This window comes from Rutidosis leptorrhynchoides, unplaced genomic scaffold (genome assembly GCF_046630445.1).
Source record: "Rutidosis leptorrhynchoides isolate AG116_Rl617_1_P2 unplaced genomic scaffold, CSIRO_AGI_Rlap_v1 contig41, whole genome shotgun sequence".
Taxonomy (NCBI): Eukaryota; Viridiplantae; Streptophyta; class Magnoliopsida; order Asterales; family Asteraceae; genus Rutidosis; species Rutidosis leptorrhynchoides.
This window is the reverse complement of record NW_027266642.1, coordinates 43,359-61,799: the sequence shown is the minus strand read 5'-3', so window position 1 is coordinate 61,799 and position 18,441 is coordinate 43,359. Positions and strand designations below refer to the sequence as shown.

The 18,441-nt window shown below is 36.4% G+C and overlaps 1 protein-coding gene across 1 annotated transcript; it reads left to right on the top strand.

Moving 5' to 3' along the window:
• The first annotated feature begins 11,296 nt into the window (after nucleotides 1–11,296).
• Nucleotides 11,297–12,661, top strand: LOC139883514 (probable receptor-like protein kinase At5g20050). Its single transcript, XM_071867680.1, has one exon. The coding sequence runs from the start codon at nucleotides 11,297–11,299 to the stop codon at nucleotides 12,659–12,661; it is 1,365 nt and encodes a 454-aa protein (XP_071723781.1).
• Nucleotides 12,662–18,441: the final 5,780 nt, after the last annotated feature.

Below are 18,441 nucleotides of genomic sequence, written 5' to 3'. Positions count from 1 at the left end.
GTGAAGAACGGAAATCAAGCATTGTCAGTTTAAGGCACGGCAGCTGTGTTTGTTGACGGAAAAATGTCGAGAACACTCCATTGAAGGAGACTAAAGGCTCAAACTGAAGTTCTAAGGCGATCGCAAAATGGGCCTGTAGCTAGGAGAAAGCTTGGCCGTCAAGTAAACGGCGAAATTCAAATTTTAGTGTAGTTTTCATTCAAGTTAAAGTTCAATGAAGTTGTTAGAAGTAGGAAGATGAAGTTAAGAAGAAGATTCAGCCGTGATTGAGCTCAGAACAATAGTCAACCCGAAAGTCAACAAAAATGGCGTTTTTCGCAAGGAAGAAGACGAAGTGCAGTCTGCCTGTTTTTACTGTTTTACAATGTGGGATTTACTCGAATATGCTTTATGATCAAGTCAAGAGGTTAATATTCAGTTGTATTGGGAAGAGAGAAACGAAATCGTGCAAGGAGAATACCACTTTTAGTTTTCATTTTTCTGTTTATGGTTTCTGGTTTTCCAAAAATCCAGGCTGTAATTTGCTTTCCTTTCAATTAGAATGTCGAGCATGTTCAACTATATATAGAGAACTCTCTGTCATTTACAATTAGCGATGAATTTGAGAAATTCAGAAGAAAAAAATTCAGAAATCGCCATTTTTATCTTTTTACAGTTTTTCAAAAGCTTGGTTGTATTGGTGAGTGAACACCTTAGATTACCCAAAACCAAAATTAGTTTTCTAGGATCCAAACAATTTAGATACCTACATTAAGCCTTAGATTTAAGTTTTAGCGTCAAATCATTCACAAAATGGATATGATTACAATTCTGTTTTAGTTTAAGTTTTTCTTAATCTTCATCTTCTTCATCTCGTTTTCTGGGTTGTGTTTGTTTCTGTTGCTGTGATTTTCATCCTGTGAGCACAGGTTTATCTTCAGTGTTTTGTAGTACTGAGCTGTGATTGGCAGAGTCTTAAGTCTTGTGGTCACGGTCTCAGAGCCTATTTCACTGTGCTATCAGAGTCTGTTAGCACAGGAAGACACCAACAGTTACATGTATAAAAGTGGCGCACCCCAATTCGATAGATGCTGCTATGCTATGTATATCGATTAGGCATCGTGGTCATTGCCGCGTTTTGGGTTCAGGGCTCCTGAGACATAGGCAAATGGCGACTGTACTTTATAAGTTCCATGTGTATTTTCACATGTTTTATATACAATGATCATGGGCTAGCTAGCTATAAATTAACTTAAGAGAATCTGAGTGGAACTTTACTAGATGGGAATACGATGATGAATGTTAAAGATTTGTAGTCCCAGGTTTTGATCATTTGTAGGTCTACTTAAATAATTATGCGGTTTCTACCTACAAACAAGGCCGTGCATGCGTGGTAGGTTTATCTGTCTTCGTACTGATTCGTCGAAATTTCGGAAGAGTGAAGAAAAAGCCACAGATGAGCAGATGGCTTTGTCTGTGTGAATTATCTTAATTTTATTTACCAAGTCATTAATTTAAGGACATAACTTGGATTTGAGTTGAGCAATGGAATGATCAAGCCGATTATAAATATAATCCCTCTTTATAAAACGAACTCAATCAGGAAATGCATGCAGAAACAGAATATTGGATTATTTGCTCTTACTTTGTGTGTAGGATGCTTCCCAATCCCAATAATTGTAAAAGTTAGGCTTTCAGCCCAACAAAATGCTTTTCGAGCCCGAAACTTTTTGTTTCACAGGCTTATTATTAATAAGGAAAGGATGGATAGTATTAAGAAATCGAATGGCCAACCAAGACGTGGCCTAATGATTAAGACGTTTGCCTTTTACGGGAGATTGAAACCCAACATTCGTAAATGATATGTTCATCATATTACTGATATCTGAACAAAGTCTAACTAACAACTAAAATCAGTGCTGATCCTTTTTCCGATGGATCGGAATGTAACTTGCATAGGCCTAACCTGCCTGCTCCTCGCATCAACTAATTTGTTCCCACACAAAACAATTAATTGGTATCTTCTCACAGACCCTATAATTAATATGAATGATCGATCATGGCAACAAAAACAACGTCTAAAGTCTTGATCAATAATATGAATTATGAGATTACTATGAAATTCTGGTTGCCTAGGTATGATTTGGATGAACTACTGTTTTGTACCTGGACCACAAGAACAAGAACGTCAGACTCTACTTCATAATTTTATACTCCAGATAGCTACAATACTCGCGGTAGTTAAAGGGAATCCTTGTTGGATAATCACTGAGCCCTCGATCGTCGAGGAACTCAATAATTGAAGAACAAAGACGAAGAACACAGCAACTGATCACAGAAAAGAAATTGAAGAAAACAGAGATCAAGGAAACTGATACACTAGAGCAAAATTATAATCATATCCATTCATGATCGATTTGATTCTAATCCTAATTCTATGGCTTAATGCTGGTATCTAGAACGTTTGGGTCCTAAATCAAGTTTGGGTAAACGGAATTCTAAGGTTTCTCCCACCAATACAACCAAGCTTTTGAAACTGTAAAAAGAAGATGAAAATGGCGATTTCAATTTTGCTTTTTATTACCATTCATGAGAGAAAATGTTTACAGATAGCTCCTATATATAATCGATCACATACTCGATTTGGCTAATTGAATTTAAATGAAATTACAGCTTGGATTATAAGGAAAACCAGAAAATCATAAACGGTAAAAGCAAAACTAAAAATGGTTTTCTCCCACACGATTTTGTTTTTCTTTTCCAATTACAACGGTATTTTAAGTCTAGATATTCGAGTAGGATAGCACTATAAAACAGTAAAAATGACGATTCTGAACTTCATCTTCTTCCTCGCGATAAAACACCATTTTCGTTGACTTTCGGCTTGACTTTTGTTCTGAGCTTGATCGAGACTGTAACTTCATCTAGACTTCATCTTCATACTACTAACAACTTCTTCGAACTTTGACTTTACAGAAAACAACATTAAAATTTGAATTTCACCTTTGACTTGACGAGCAAGCTATCACTGAGCTACAGACCCATTTCACAAATGCTTCAAAACTTCAAACTAAACCTTCAGTCACCTTCAATGAAGTATTCTCATCGTTTTTCAGTCAATGAATTCAACAACTATGCCTTAGATCAACAGTACTTGATTTCCGTTCTTCAGTGAACAACTCGAACATACATTATGAGTCTCAGACCATATCAGACTAAATTGAGCATACTGACTACTTCATAACATCTAGACGAAACTACCCATAACACCAATTTATTGATTGTTGCAGAAATTAAAGACTTAGATTGGAAATTAAAGATAGAACCCTAACCAAATTGGGGCTTTTCGATTCAAAGAATTGCGGGCTAATAGCTCTTAGAGGTGTTGTAGACGACATCCTCCTGAGCATTTTGGTATATGGCTCGAGCTCCGACTATGCTCCGACCGGTCCACAGATCGTCTAGACTGATTTCCGCCGAGAGACTTTCTGAAAAACCGACTGAGTCCTCGACTTCTCCAGCAGGTACAACCCAGTCCTCCAGTTTTTCACGATGTGCAGTTTCGTCCTTTCTGCAGAACTTCTTCTTTTCAAAACTGTTTGACCTTTCAGAACAATGTTTTGCTTGCTTCTTCTTCGAAAACTCAACTAACATCTTATAGAAGGTTTTCACAATCGAATTGTCAAAAGCAGGCTCGTGTACAATTGGCTTCTTCTTCTTCAAGCTTGATTGTTTCTGTTGGAAGCTATCTGTAAGTTTCAATTTCTTCTTCTCCTTCCTTTCTGCTGCTAACTGAGCTTCTATGACCTCAAGCTCCTTGAGATGATCTATTCCAACAATCCTGAAAATGCCCGGTCTTTCTGTGAGGGTAGCTTGGACTGTCTTGGTGTAGACTACATTGGTCTCTATTATGTGAATCTTATTGACACATCAGATCCTATAGAGAACACGGTAATTAATTAAGTGTTTTCGATTTTTTAGCCGCTCATAAAATTGAGACTTAGATATGAAATTTGGTATCTTTAGTAGATGGATGAACTTAAAAAATTGGATAATTAAGAGAGAAAAATTAAGTACATTGGATTATCTGAAGCTAGAGTCTCGGCACCATTAGAAGAGCACATGCCATTCATCCCATTACCGCTGTTCAAATGGAATGGTCACTCTGGACTCATGATCTTTGCAGGTTGTTTGGTTCCCAAGGAACGACAAAGACCAAAAATCTTGAATGCAATATCGGATCCATTAATGTGAAGCTGAGGAATGAGGATGTTGAGAGTCATCAGAAGTGATAGCAATCGATGAGGTGGCTGGAGGCAGAATGCCTGACTCGTAAAAGAAATACACTTGGAAATTTGCCGAAACACCTCCCAAGAGAGCAGATTAGATAGAAATATAATTAAGAAAATGAATTTCGGATTAATTATCTTGCCATGTGAATTGTAAACACTTATGAAGTGTCGTGATAAAATCAAGAAGAAATGAATGCGCGCAGAAGAATCTAGTGTGGTTTCTTGTTTACTTGTTGAATGATCTCCACATCTCAATAAGTCTTTCTTCATTATCTGGACTAACATGACATTCCATCATTGGTCTACTTGTTGATCATGCCAAGATTATCCGGTAGAACAAAGGAAACTTCTTTCCTAGCAAAGTCACAAGTTGGGTAAAAAAAGAAAATTCTTCTTTCCCAACAAACTTAAAAGTCGGGTAGAACAAAATGAATCTTCTTTCCCAACAAAGTTACAAGTCGGGTAGAACCAGATGAATCCTCTTTCCCAAAAACGTTACAAGTCGGGTTCCTCTTTCCCAACAAAGCTACAACACGGGATAACTCTTATATTTCCCAACAAAGTTACAATCGGGTAGAACAAAGGAAATCTTCTTTCCCAGCAAAGTTACAAATCGGGTAGAGAAAAAAAAAAAAAAAAAAAAAAAAAAATCTTCTTTCCGAGTTACTACTCGTGTAGAAAAAAAAAATTCTTCATGATAATGCACGTTACAAGAAAAATATCACATGATAGGTTTCCCACATAGATTTCTTTAGTTTTGCTGAGATACATATATTCTCTGTATTCTTTTTTCGTTATTATGAATCGAAACAAGATCCCATCAGATTCCTAATAATTCATTCTTTTTCCTAAGAGGTAATCTTGCTAACTCTTGTAGGCGTATGAGCGAACTTCCAGGTGCATATCTCACAAATATATCAGCTGTTCTATTCTACCTCCGGCCACCTCATTATAGGTAACTATGCAATGTCCGCTTTCGCCAGCTTCATGTAAGCTGATTTTTGGTCTTGTTGTTCGCAAGAAGTAAACAAGGAGGATTAAAAATTTCTTATAACACCCTCCCTTGATGAAGCACCCATGAGAGAGCATCCATGCTTTTGAATACCAGAGTTCTCCTCAAAGTTGTCCCCTTGAAATCTTGGATATTGTGATTGCTTCCAAAAAAAAAAACACCAGCCCGTTAAAACTTAATGCATAATTTCATAAATCATCATATGCTACCAGAAAACTATTTGAAGAAATATTTTCCTCAAACAAGCCTTGTCACCAAAGAAATCGCGACCTAGACTCTAGAGAGCTTTATATATGTAACTATGCCAATTCCTAGTTCCCTGCATTTATAGAAAAACTTCCATCAGATTGATTTTATCTTATCTTCTAAGTATCTTTTAATACAATTTGCTGAACATGAGACGAAGAAGGTATAATGATTAAGTTTGAATCGAATGAATTTACTGATATTCTGTATTGCATTATATACATGAGAGTGTTGTATTACAGTTCCTAACTATTAGGGATTTGATTCCCACATGTAATTGAATATCTGCTAAGTATGTCAACAAGATTATATGATTTACAAGTGATACGATTTGGTGTTAAGTAGAGCTAATGGGCTGTGCATGGGCTGCACCTGGAGATGGGCCGGATGCATCAGCTGTTACGCCCCCTCAAGTTGGGCCACGAGTACGAAGCCCAAGCTTGAACTTGTGGTGGAGATACTAAGGTCGCGACAATGGTTTCGTCAACGTGTCTGCCCTCTGGTTAGCGGCGGCGATATGTGCGACGCGGAGGATGCCTGTCTGGACCTGATCTCGAATGAAATGGAAATCAATCGTCACATGCTTCATCCGCGAATGGAAAATAGGGTTAGAGCTGAGTTGGGTCGCCCCAACGTTGTCGTAAAAGATGACTGGAGTTTGCGAAAGTCCGACGCCGAGCTTAGAGAGGAGGGTACGAATCCAATTCAATTCGGCTGCTGTATTCGCGACAGCTTTGTACTCCGCCTTAGTGGTTGATCTCGCGACGGATCTCTGCTTTTTAGAGCTCCAAGAGATCGGATTTCTGCCAAGGAAAACGACGAAGCCGCCTGTCGAATGGTACTGGTCTTTGTCGCCGGCCCAGTCTGCATCAGAATAGGCTCGAAGATCCATGAGGGAGCTTTTGTCAGCGAAAGCGTGAAGAGACGACTCTGAGGGTCGATGAAGTTGAATTCCATCATTGATGGTGCCTGCGAGATATCGAAGAAGATGTTTCACCGCCATCCAATGCTCATTCGAAGGCTGATGACTGAATTGCGATAATTTGTTCACGGCAAAAGCAATGTCTGGGCGAGTAAGGAGCAGGTACTGTAAACTTTTAATGACTTTGCGATATGTCTTTGCATCAATATAGTGTGTGCCTGAGTTCAATGTGAGGGTCTGAGTAGTAACCATATGAGTTGTTGTGGGTTTCGCATCTTGCATTTGTTTTGATGTAGAAGATCGAGAACATAATTCTTTTGCGAAAGTAGTATGCCATCAGTGTTCTGTATCACCTCAATGCCTAAAAAATACGTTAGATGTCCCAAATCTTTAACAGAAAATTGCCTTGCTAGTGCTTTAACGTAGTCATCAATAAGCTGTGAGTTGCTCCCTGTGACAATTATATCATCGACATAGACATAGACAATGATAATGGTTGTATCAGTGTTAGACTGCTTAAGAAACAAGGATGCATCAGAATATGAGTTTTTGAAACCTGTGGTGATTAGAAAATGCCGAAGAGCTTGGTACCATGCTCTCGGCGCCTGCTTTAACCCATAGATTGCTTTCCGAAGTTTGCATACATATGTGGGTCTGTCTTGGTCGATAAAACCCCGTGGTTGTGCCATGAACACATTTTCAATGAGTGGCCCTTACAAAAAGGCATTATTAACGTCTAACTGTTGCATTTCCCAACCATGTGTGATTGCAAGACTTAACACAATTCGGATTGTTGTGGCTTTGACAACAGGACTGAAAGTTTCAGCAAAGTCGATGCCAGGCCGTTGGTGGAACCCCTTGGCAACCAGCCGAGCCTTGTACTTGTCAATGGTGCCATCCGAGTTTCTCTTAATCCGGAAGATCCACTTACAGCCAACAAGATTCTGAGCGTCACAAGGAGGAACCAGCTCCCAGGTACCATTCAGAACTAGTGCATTAAACTCGGCAGAACATGCCATTCTCCAATTGGGATCTTTCAATGCTTGAGTTATGGTGTGAGGCTCATATGAATCAGATGCTGTCACTTGAGCAGTAAGACTCAATTTTTGAAGTGGTTTTCTAATGTTGTTCTTGCCCCTTGTGATCATAGGATGAGAAGCTGACTGTTGCACAGGTTGAGGCAATGCAAATGTGTCAGGACTGACTCGAGGAGCAGGCAATTCAACAGAGGTAGAGACAGAGGGTGTCGATGTAAGTGGCTGATCAGTGGGAGTAGACGGAGCTGGTCGTGTCGGTGGCATCCAATCCAAGACCCGTAGGCTGTTGGTCTAGCTATCAGAGTGATCTACTGCAGATTGGGCAGCGGCAAAAGGGAATTCAGATTCCACAAAGCGCACATGACGAGAGACATTGATTCTATTATGAGGTAAGTCAAGACACAGGTATGCACTTTGACTTAGAGAATATCCTAAAAAGATGCATGCTCTAGAATTTGACTGAAGCTTGTGATTATTGTATGGTCGTAACCATGGATAGCATAGACAGCTGAAGATGCATAATTTTCCATAGTTAGGTTGTAATTGGAAAAGTCTATGGTAGGGGCTGTCCATGTTTAGCGTTGGAGTTGGCATACAATTTATGAGATAGACCGCTGTGCAGAATGCATATGGCCAATATGTGAGTGGAACGGAGGCATGAGTGAGAAGAGCGAGGCTGGTTTCTACTATGTGGAGGTGTTTTCGTTCTGAGAGGCCATTGTGCTCAGGAGTATGGGGTGGGGTTGTCCGAAAAGAAATGCCATGGTGAGATAAAAATTCAGTAAGGGCTATGAATTCGCCACCATTATATATATACAACATTTTGATTTTTGTGTCAAAGAAATTTTCGACAACACCCTTAAATTTGACGAATGTGTCTCTAACTTCTGATTTTTTCTTTAATGGATATAGCCAGGTGTACCGGGTAAAGTGATCGACAAAGAGGACATAATATTTATAATTGTCAATGGAGTGAACAGGTGAGGTCCAGACATCAGAAAATACAACATCCAAAGGTTTTGTAGACATCAATGTAAAACGAGAAAAGGGGAGTTTATGACTTTTATTTGATAAACAAGCAATACAATGAGTTTGAGATTGAGCTGAAAAGGAACCTAATTGTGACAGAATGTGTTTGACAATTGGTTGAGCAGGATGTCCTAATCTAGAGTGCCAGTCGGTAGGAGCAGTGGACATGGAGAGAGCTAAGCTGGAGACTGGTTTTACTGGCCACTCATAAACACCACCCTCAGGCTTGCCTCGCAAGATTTCCTTCCCTGTCATCAATTCCTTCACACTGAAATAATAAGGTGAGAACTCAACAACGACATCATTAGAAATACAGAACTGGTAGACTGAGATTAAATCTTTCTTTATTTGAGGAACATAAAGAACATTATCCAATGTAAGATCCCTATCATGTGCTTTCAGAATACTTGTACCTGTGTGGCTGATATTCAAACCTGAGCCATCTCTAATGACGACATCATCAGGTCCTATATAAGGGCTGTGAAGAGCCAAGTTATTAAGATCACTTGTGATATGATGGGACGCACCAGAATCAAAAATTCAGGGAGCTTGACTGGTGGAGGTATTGGCAACATTGGCTCGAGGCTGGTAAGAGGCAGGTGATGGTGCTTGAGATACTGTTGTAGGAACAATACGAAAATTGGGACACCTTTTAGCAGAGTGTCCTTGAACATGACAGATTTGGCACTTGCCTAAGTAAGGGCGAGGCTGGTAAGTAGAAGTAGGATTGTGCCAGTTGTTGGGCATGTTTTGGCCAAATGAATGATGCTGATAAGACTGATTTTGACCTGCAGGAGAAGTGGGAGGACGATTGCTGAATTGATTCCCGTACGGGCGCCACTGACCATGTTGCTGATTGGTGTAGTTGTTGCGACTACCCTGAGGACGAGCAGCGTAATGCGCAGTGGCAGGAAAGGAGGCAGCAGTAGACTTGAGAATAACATCAGCTTCAGCATTGATGAGCCTTTCCACAAGATCATCAAATGCAATAGGATCATCTCGGGCATTGACTTGACGTTTCACCTCATCGTAAGTATCATCAAGTCCTTCAAAAACTCTATCAATGATATCTTCAATATCCATAAGAGAGTTTAGAGAGATGAGTTGATCAGTTTTTGCTTTAATCTGCTACATATACTCTGTGATCGAATTTTGGCCCTTGACAATTCTCTTCAACTGAGCTTTCACCTGTTTTATCGCGGCACGACTAGGTTTGGCATAAATTTTGGCAAGAGTAGACCAAGCTTCTTGGGAGGTTGTATCGGTAGCAATGAATGGTATGATAGATTGTGTAAGTGCACCAATAATAGTGTTCAAAATCAGTTGGTCCTGACGCATCCAGGCAACATAGGCTGGATTCGGAGTGCTGGAGTCACCAGTAGTAATGGTTGTAGGAGGACTCGGACGGGTACCATCAACGTATCCCATGAGATTATAGGCATTGAACAAGCTTTGAAACTGAAGTTTCCAACACATGTAGTTGGTCGAGTTGAGCTTTAATGGGGCCTGAGCCGCAGCATTGAGCGCAATGAGTGTGGACTCATTGGAGTTGGAGGAAGCCTGAGCGCTTAACATGATCGACGAAAAAAATACCAGAAGTTGTTCGACGTTAGTCTAATGGCTCTGGTACCATATAATGATTAAGTTTGAATCGAATGAATTTACTGATATTCTGTATTGCATTATATACATGAGAGTGTTGTATTACAGTTCCTAACTATTAGGGATTTGATTCCCACATGTAACTGAATATCTGCTAAGTATGTCAACAAGATTATATGATTTACAAGTGATATGATTTGGTGTTAAGTAGAGCTAATGGGCTGCACCTGGAGATGGGCTGGATGCATCAGCTGTTAGAAGGTTTGATTGGGATATGAAGACACCTGCAAAGAGGGATTATGATGTCACGGGTCCAGAGTGACATTCCATTTGTAGACTTTTAGTCATCCTCTCCTTCGTGCCTTTTCAACTTAATTTCTGTTTCAGTCTGTGTTAGGCTGGAAAAGCTGGCTTTGATACCCTACCAAGTTGGTTTTCGCTGCAATACAATAGTGCAACTTGGGTTTTAGCTCAGTCCCTCTTCCTAGCTAGTCGGTTCATTAATAATGAATACTATCAACATTAATACCTCTCCAAAATGAAATTGACCCACAGCTTGTTCAAAGCATTGATAACTCATTTATGAGCAAAAGCAATTGGGGAGAAAAGTTCAATACGTACAAGTCTTGGGAGTGGTCTCAATTCTCAAAGGGTTAGTTGGGGAGTTATTAGCGTGTTTAATTATGACTATTTCTTATCTTAATTAACTACTATACTATACATTCACAATGTTTTGTTATTTTGAAATAATTTATCTACCACATGTTTTATTAATTCATTCATATAGTCATATATATAATATGTACGTTAATTATTCATGTGATTATGGTACTTATAATGAGCACAACCCAGTAATTTTGAACCACAATCAAAATCGACTCAAAGAGAATACAAAATCATCTCAAAAGCGAGTCAGACCAAACTCTGAAGTCTGAACCAACAAATTAATAATGAGTATAATTTTTTGGAACTGTTTTTTTTTGGAAGATAATTTTTGGAACTGTTAGGTGAGCTTCTCGCCAGTTGCTAGTTTTTATTCAACATAAATTATAAGTCAACCCATTGACTTGACCATTTCATACTTCGCCTCCTCCATTTTCAAAGTAGGTCTATACAGTCACATAGATCTTATCTGTAAATTCGGAGAGATCGAAAGAAAATGAAGATATTAGTAACAATGGAGGACAAGAAGGCAAACATAATTTCGGGTTCAATAGTCATAATCCTGATTTTAGTCTTAATAGTTGCTCGAGTCACGCTCAAGCTTTCAACCCCATTCTTTCTCATTCTAGCCATAGACATTACCGTAATCTTAGCGATTTTCGCCTTTCTGTTCATTAGGAGACGGTACAATCTCAGAACCAAAGTTTTGGAGTCAAAGTACGCGAGGGAAGGCCAAGAATTGCGTATAGAGTACAGTTTTCTCCGTAAAGTTGCAGGACTTCCTACAAGATATACTTGCAAGGAGATCGAAGAAGCTACTGAGAATTTCAAATATTTACTAGGAGAAGGCTCGTCGGCTACTGTCTATAAAGGGATCCTAACGGATGGAACTTCGATCGCCGTTAAGAAGATGATTAGCAGAGAAGAACGTGGAGATAAGGAATTCAGATCGGAAGTTTCGGCGATTGCCAGTGTTCAGCATACTAATCTTGTGCGTCTACTCGGTTACTGTTCTGTTCCTTCTGGTCCAAGGTACCTTGTCTATGAATTTATCCCAAAAGGGTCATTGGATAATTGGATTTTCCCAAGAAAGAAAGGGACAAATCCAATCGGAGGCTGTCTTTCTTGGGATGCAAGGTATAGAGTAGCGATAGATGTAGCTAAGGGTCTTTCTTATCTTCACCATGATTGTAGATCAAGGATTTTGCATTTAGATGTGAAACCGGAAAATATATTACTCAACGAGGATTATCGTGCTGTCGTAGCAGATTTTGGTTTGTCGAAGCTCATGGGAAAAGAGGAGAGTCGAATTATCACCACAATTAGGGGGACAAAAGGGTATTTAGCTCCGGAATGGCTGTTAGAGCAAGGGGTTTCGGAGAAATCCGATATTTATAGCTACGGAATGATGTTAATGGAAATAATTGGGGGTCAGAGAAATGTGACGCTAGTCGATAACGGGGACAACGACAAGTCTAAGAAGAAATGGGTCTATTTTCCGAAGATTGTGAGCGAGAAGATGAGAGAAGGGAAGCTAATAGAGATAGTCGACAAGAGACTTGTTGTCGATGAGAGGGAGCTAAAGAGATTGGCTTATGTGGCTTTATGGTGTATACAAGAGAAGGCGAGATTAAGGCCTAGTATGTCACTTGTCGTTGAAATGCTTGAAGGAAGAGTGAATGTAGATCAGCCACCAGAGACACAGATGATTGTACTAGATCTTTTGTCGATTGATGATGATGGTGCATCAGAAGGATTGAATCTGAATCTGAATCGGAACAGGAATAGGATTGTTGGATTGGGGGCTACACAAGCGCGGAGAGAAAATGTTATTCCGTCCATATGTTCATACACTATGTCAATTGTTTCCCCAAGGTAGTATTTTAGACCAGGGAGAGAAATTTGAAATTATATGTTTTTACTTGTTAGTTACTCATCCACAGCAAAAAAAAAAAAACATTAATGGTAAAAATTATCTATTCTACTTGATTTTTCAGTTTGGTCATTCGATAAATTTGATTTAATTTATATGAAAATGAATGAAAAGAATAACTGATACTAGGAAGTAGCAACTTTGTGTTTTAAGACAATCAAATAGAAGAATTAGCGAAAGGAAAATGATGAAAAAATACCAACAAAATAGTTCAAATGGTTAAAGGTTTGGGTATATTATGGGATGTGGTTTGATGTATTGGGTAGTGGGGATAGTAGTTTAAATGTTTACGTACTTAGTTTAGTTAGTGTATCTCGGATACTAATCGAAAGTCCTAAGATACTATGTATTGCTGATTGGCGTTATCAAGATAAGTTTTATCAAATTTTACTAGTCTCATGCTATTTGATGTGACCTAAAGTTGATAGTCACTTCTTCATTGGACAGTAGCATCATTCATAAATAGACTCTAATTAATATCGAGCAATAGTATGGATTTGAGGAAGAAGTAAGAAGAATTTGGTGGTATATTATTTGAGTTTTAGCATTATTAGTACCAAAATAGACGTTGCAATAATGATTGGAATATCATGAAAGTTTATGGTTGATAAACCATGGAAGCTTCTCGATTGCCCTATAATCGTAGATAATTGACTTTCTCAACATTTGTACTCTTTGTTATAGGTTATCGAGCAAAAATCTTATGCTAATAATTCTATCGTTATTTTGTAATTTTCAATAGATGTAGTCAAAATTCTACCAATGAAAAACCAAACGCAATCAAGGTGAATGTAGAGGGTGCACTCTTCTAGGATGGAATGATGGACATTGGAGTCACACTCAAAGATCAACAGTTCTATGTTCCAGAGCAATTTATATAAAGGGGGATATTCAAGGTAATGAAGCTCTAGTATTCTTGTAGGATTGGAGTTGGCTTCTTTTTTGGAAATTTGATGGACATTTGGAGTCGCATTCAAAGATCAACAGTTCTATGTTCCAGAGCAATTTATAAAGGGGGATATTCAAGGTAATGAAGCTCTAGTTATTCTTGCAGGATTGGAGTTGGCTTCTTTTTTGGAAATTTAAACGTTTTTGTATAGATCTGCTGCATCTAGATATGGTCACGGTTCAGGGTTGAACCGGACCCGGTCAAACCCGAACCGACCAAAAATCAACTCGGACCCTTCAATAATCGGTTCAGGATCGGTTCAAAATTTTCGACTCAGACCTATCCTACGTTGCAAACACAATGACGTGGACCAATAGTCGACTGACACGTGGCACAAAAGATTATGTGGACATGACATGGACGACACTTGGTAAAAATTGATGACGTGTACCTGACTAGATAACACGTGGACCAATCGTGGAGTGCCACATGGCAAACCAATGACACGTGTATCCGTTGATCAGGTCAGGACCTGTTCGCTGACCAACCCGCTGGATTCAAAAAAAATCGGGCAAAAACCTGTTTAAATTTTTTCGAATTGGACCAGACCGGGTCCGACCCTAATCTAAAACGAACTGGCCCGTGACGATGTCTACGTTGCATCTAATGTTAACCGTCAATAGTCACTCTTTTTGTTCCTTTCTTGGTATAATGCAATCTATCTATCTGTTTCCTTTCTTGGTGTGATGCAATCTATCTATCTATTTATACGAAAATTTTTGTGTGGAAATTTTCTATTTTAGACATACGAATTATATTTTGTTATGTATGGTCAAAATTATTTCTTTAATTGATAAAATAAATTTTAAAAAATACATACATGTCAATTAATAATATGTACGCCTAAGTGATGACGTGTTAGGAAGTTTATAAAAAAAGCCTTATTTGAAGAAATTTTGTCATATGTATTTAGTTAACTAACTTCGTTAATAATTTTTTTTTTTATTTCTAATGGAAGAAATTTTCCTACAATTTTAATTTTTACATATTTTTGTGCTTAATAATAAAAATAAGAAAAAAAATTGATCATATATTCTATAAAACTAAAAGCGGAAACAAAATATTCTACAAACTAATAGAGAAAAAAATGAAAAGTTTAAATGATTCTTAATTAATTTCCTTTGTCTTAGTATATAATTAATCGAAACAGGGAGGAAAAAAAAAAGCAGGAGACAATATAAACCATATCAGGACATCCTTTGATGATTGCCGATATTCATCATGATGATTTTGAAAATAGTAGACTTATACCCATCAGATATCCAATACCCGACAAAATTTGGGTTAGATACGTGCATCATTATAATACAACCGATTGATAGTTTCGGGTTAAAGATTTTTCTGCAGATAAAATTCCATAAATTAATAATATTAGAATCGAAAAAATTTATTAATTTTGAGAGAGTTATTAATTTAAAGAGTTTTTAATCGATTCAACGTAATTTATATTTTCGTATAAATTAAGTAATTATATTATATATATCAAACAAAAAGACAAATTAGGTTACAGCGAATTTTGGGACTCAATAGTTGTACTGTGTTTTTATTTGGTGGCAATGGCTCCAAATAGACTTTGAACTTTAAAGAAAACCGACAACTATTGAATCATATTTCAATAGAGTGGAATATATTTTTTTCAATTTCTATGAATTATTAATTTATGATTTTTTTGGGACCAAAAATTATAAAGGAATTTCCGAAAAATTATTATCTTATTATTTTATCGAGTTTTTCAATTTTTTATATAGCCCAAGTCGGGACTGTACAAATTTATTATTTTAGAGAGTTTATTATTTACCGAATATTAATTTAAAGAGTTTTTACTGTAAATGGGCATCTCACACGTTATTATTCCCAACTACAAACTCTTTTATTTGAGTTTTCCCAATTTCATTAAATTATATATGAAGTAAGATTTGTCACATCTTCGTCATGAAATCAAAAATTTAAAATTTATTTGAGCTCGAGTGATACTAACGTCCAACTACGATTTCTAATTAGGTTTTATAACTTCATTATATAAAGATAAAGAAGTGATAAAAGAAATTAGAAGGCTAGTAAGCACTTTTAAAGAATGTAATTTTTTTTTGTTAGAAGAGAGGAGAACAAACTTACCTTTAGTCTATGAAGTATCGGGATTTTGTAGAATGTTTTCCGTCCCATCTCGATGATGGAAATTTAAGGAAAATTCGTTTGCGATTTTTTCGATGAAGTCTCGAAAATCGCGAAACGTCCCGAATAATATTCTATTTATAATGCCCAATTTTCTCCGGGTGTGGAGTAAGATTTTTTTGGAGATAAACATGTCTTTCCATATTTTGAATGATTTTAGTCCACTTCTAATTTAATTAATAGTATTTTAATAAGTATGAGTAATTTTCTTTATTATTTAAGTAATTGTCAAAAAAAATTATAATTTTATTTAAAAATAATTTAAAATAATAATAATAATAATAATCATCCCCATTCAGATATGATTTTTTAGTTTTCGTTTCGACGTTCCAATCCTCGTCTTGAGCCATCCCTATCCTCATCCCTTGCTGCTTAGCTCATGGTACTATAAATTTAAAAGTACTTATTTGGTAAGACATTCCCATTCATCTATATATTGTAACACTTTTCGATTCGAATTAATACAATTTGATATACCAAAAAATGAAAAAAATAAATTGCCTTAACCATAAAAAAAATACATTATATATACTAGTTTTTTTAGGGACCCGTGCATTATACAAGATATTTAGAGCACCATCGATGCAAGTTTTTTAATAGAGTTTCTTAACGATTCTCTCTCCACCATATTGACAACAACTAAACGAAAAGATAAAGAATTGAGAAATCTATTAATTAAGAAACCCAAATGCTCCAATGTATGAAAACTCAATAGAGTTTTTTATGCACTCCCTCCATTCCACAATAAGTGTCCAAATTTTAATTTTGAAATATTTCTAAATAAGTGTCCATTTGAGAAAGTTAACCAATTGTTTACCAAACTGCCCCTATACTTTACAATTTTGAATGATGTAATAAAATTTTATTAAAAGTCTTAATTGCTTTGGAATTATAAAAATATAGGGTAATTTAGTCAAATAACATAAGATCAATAATTTTCTTGATTTGTGTAAAATGTGATTCTTGGACACTTATTGTGGAATGGAGGGAGTAATTTTTATATAACAAATTAAATGTGTCAACCTTAAAAAAATAAAAAATAAATAAATAATAATAGGAGAGAATGTAGAGACCAATGAAAGAGGAGAGATGTGAGTTTCTTATATAAGAAATTTTCTTCAAAATAAAAAACTCTATCATTTCACTTCAATGCACAATAAAATTTTTTGTTGACTAATGTGTCACATAAATTTTTTTATCATTTCACTCCAATACATAATAGAATTTTTTGTTGACTTCTATGTCACATAAAAAATTTATATTGAAAATGATCTTATTATCTAGATAGTGAATATGCCACATGTCAATTATATAAATATTCTCTATTTTTTTATGATAAAATATTCTCTATTTTGTATCCATCATTAATTAATATATTAATATATATTGTAAGAGAATTTTTAGGGTGAGTTTAGAATCACTTTTGCTTTTGGTACTTTTGGAAAAATAAAAAATAGCTTCCATTAAAAGAATGTTAAAATTAATTTTGAATGAAATATTAGTTATAGCGTTTGGTAAACTATTTTATCAAAGTACTTTTATATGATTTTTCGTTTGATAAATTAATTTTTAAACATTGTATAAAACTTATAAAATAATATAAATTCTAATACTGCCCTTGTATTACTATCAAATCCTCCATCAAGAAGAAACAAGAAGTTGTCTTCGACAATTTTTGTACAAATAATCATGCCTAGCTACATCAAGAATTGTTGGAGGACATCAGATTACAACAAAAAATCAAGATAATACTATATTCTTACAACACTAGCAACTCTTAAAATTATGAGGCTACACTCAAAATTATGATACTAACTATCCTTGATTATGTCTCATTGGAAGGTTAAAATAAAAGATAAAAATTGAAACGCATAAAGTTTGGACAGATTTTATTGATTCTACATGGATGACCAAATCTAGCTAGACATCATGGCTTGATCATTTGAATGAAGTGCTTGGGTGGTGAAAAATCACACATCAACATCAGGTTCCTCACTCAGCTCACTAGACATGGTTGGATCCTTTTTTCCACCACCTGCATCATTCCACATACCTTACACAGATTAATACTTAAATAAAAATGTTTCAAACTATTCATCTACTTGATGTTACCAGTATGGCAGTATGGTAAACAAGGCAATATTTTGTGAAGAGAATTTGAGAGTGTATCAACTTCTAATAGTACTAAAAACGGAATAATTCGAAACAGTCATTTTCTTTTAAAAAGCTAGAAATTTTAGTACTTACAGACTAGTAAACAATGGGAATAAGTGGCTACAAAAATTTGGCCACCTTGAACTTGATATCGGTACCCTAAAAAACATTCAAGAATATGACGAGGGAATATCATGGTTTGGTTAGCAAGAAGGCAAATAAGTAGTTGAGTTACTTTACTTATCTTTGGAAGCAGTGACAATGACAAATATTTTCAAAATGATTGAATTGGTGGTTATCCTTTGCAAGCTCTATAATTGCTGGTAATAACGACTGGGATAGCAGATCGATTCCAATCACCTGTGCCGATAGAGGATTGTGAACTTGCCGTATTTTGCATGCAATTTTAAATGCCAGAAATTCTTTCAAACACGTATCACATTCAACTACT

Excerpts from the sequence above, each read along its gene's own strand:
- LOC139883514 (XM_071867680.1), top strand. The coding sequence starts at position 11,297 with ATGGAGGACAAGAAGGCAAACATAATTTCGGGTTCAATAGTCATAATC.